The sequence below is a fragment of the Cebus imitator genome, unplaced genomic scaffold (genome assembly GCF_001604975.1).
Source record: "Cebus imitator isolate Cc_AM_T3 unplaced genomic scaffold, Cebus_imitator-1.0 Scaffold45, whole genome shotgun sequence".
Lineage (NCBI taxonomy): Eukaryota > Metazoa > Chordata > Mammalia > Primates > Cebidae > Cebus > Cebus imitator.
The window spans coordinates 11752164-11754311 of NW_016107360.1; the positions used below are offsets into that span (position 1 = coordinate 11752164).

The 2148-nt window shown below is 39.9% G+C and overlaps 1 protein-coding gene across 1 annotated transcript in view; it reads right to left on the minus strand.

Annotated features, from left to right (window-relative positions):
• Nucleotides 1-767: 767 nt before the first annotated feature.
• The window catches only part of HIBADH (3-hydroxyisobutyrate dehydrogenase), a 138702-nt gene continuing 137321 nt past the window's right edge, over nt 768-2148 (minus strand). The window contains exon 8 of the mRNA XM_017526866.2: nt 768-1711. Coding sequence (XP_017382355.1) covers nt 1553-1711 — 159 coding nt within the window. The 3' untranslated portion in view covers nt 768-1552. The remainder of the gene's footprint in view (nt 1712-2148) is intronic.

The window sequence follows — 2148 nt, forward strand, 5'->3', positions numbered from 1 at the left end:
GCAAGGCCCCATGTGATCTGGCTTCCCTCATTCTGTGTCACTTCACTTACAGCCTCCCTGTTCCTCCTCATATTCAGCACTGTCCTATCTCAGGGCCTTTGTACTTTCTGTCCCCTTTGCCTGGAATGTTTGTTCCTCAGATACCTGCATTGCATACTCACTTACTTACCTCTGCTCAGTTGCCACCTTACTGGGGAGAACTTATCACCCTAAGAAAATACCCCTGGGATTCCCTATCCATCCCCTTTATCCTGCTTTTTAGTTCTTCTTATCTGAAAAATACATTATATATTTCTTGTCTGTCACAAACACATGAGACACCAGAACTTATGCCCTGCAAGGGCAGAAATTTTGTGTCTTGTCATGGTATCCCTAGCATTTATACTATTGCCTGGAATTTTTTTATCACCAGGAAGATGATGAAAGTAGTAATACTTCTGCCAAATTTTGGTGTCCTAGGTCTATTACCTGGAATGTTTCTAGAGGCTGAGGTGGGAAAAGTGGTGAGTGTGCTCTATATTGGGGCATGTTACACTTAATGCAGGCTGAATTCCTATAGAGCTGACAACCTAAAAAACATTCAAACGAATACCCAAGGATTAAGGGAAAGCAGCAAAATGCTGGCTTGTCACTGGCCAACTCAGAGCTTTGTTCCTTTTGACCTCTCCTCCTTTCTCTTTATTCCCATCCTTTCCCCGTTAGTCTGAACACCAGTTTCTCAGATCATTAGTTCGCCAAATGATTGGGAAGAAACAAAAACTCCAGGAAAGTATTACCAGCATAGAAATTTATTTGAATTCAAAATAATATAGCTCTATTTATAATAATATATTAATCATCTAAAGCAAGTATCATCATTGGCTCTGAAACGGGTCTAAAGATGTCATTCTTTTTAAGTCAAAAAATACATAGTAAGAATGTACAAGAAAGAAAAAAATATAAAAACAAGTCTGCTGAGTGTGGGGAGTCGGTGAGGGATACCCTACCACACTGTGACTGCGTCCACAAAGAAAACATGCAGCACGAGTTCTGCTTCATCAGCTCCCTGGAGAACCAACCAGTAACCCTGGTAATGCCGCAACCATTTGGTTAACCGGACAAACTTCCTGATGGACACAGACAGTAATTCACTGCATTTCCCTTCTCTAACTTCTCTCTTCACACCAATTCCTTTTCTTTCCTTTAAGATGGGTTTCATCCTGTTGACAAAATATTTGGTTTTATTTGTAAAGTAAAGCAAATAATATCCTGATTGAAGTATTCAATGACTTAGTTGAGGATGCTCAGGGATCAAACTTTGTAAAAAGGTCAATTCAGCTAGTTAGCAGAGGCTATCAGTGGCTTGCAGAAAAAAAATCAGATAATACGTTTGTTAAAAAGACAAAAAGAATAGGCGGTTTAAAAATGGGGGAAAAGTCCTAGGGATTACTGTGACCTAGACAATCAAAACCAGATAGGTGACCTTTGATTAAATCCATATACTTGTGGAGTGAACTAGGAGACTCCAAGACAGAATTTGGTTCCCAACACTGTCCATGGCCAAAGGGCACACTCAGAAGGTCTCCTCCTCTCTTAGGAACTGGAACACGGATGAGAAGTCTTTCTTTGAGTAGCCCTTTGCACACATCATCCTGTAGATCTGATGGGCCAGACTGCCAAGAAGGATTGGGCTCTTTGTGCTGGTAGCAGAGTCTTGTGCCAATCCCAGATCCTAAATCAAACAAGAGGAGAAGAGAACACATTGACTCTGGTGGTAAAGGCTCTTTGGAACTGTGGTTCCTAATATTTTGGTTTCAAAGAAGAAAAAATGAAATCTGAACAAATAAGATACTTATTATGGTCAGTTAACATTTTTTAATAAGTGCTTTCAAATAACTGCAAAAGAAACCTTGGTTTCTGAGTGTCTATTTTCCCACCTTCCACAATACCTGTTTGTTTTGTTCCACATATTTGAAGAAAAAAAATTTCTCGGTGTAATCTTATCTGTGGAAATCTGTAAGACTAACATAAAATTTTAAAAAATTCTTAAAACATAAAGGAAATAAAACTGCAAAATAGAAAATATAGTTTCGGCCGGGCGCGGTGGCTCACGCCTGTAATCCCAGCACTTTAGGAGGCCGAGGTGGGTGGATCACGAGGTCAAGAGAT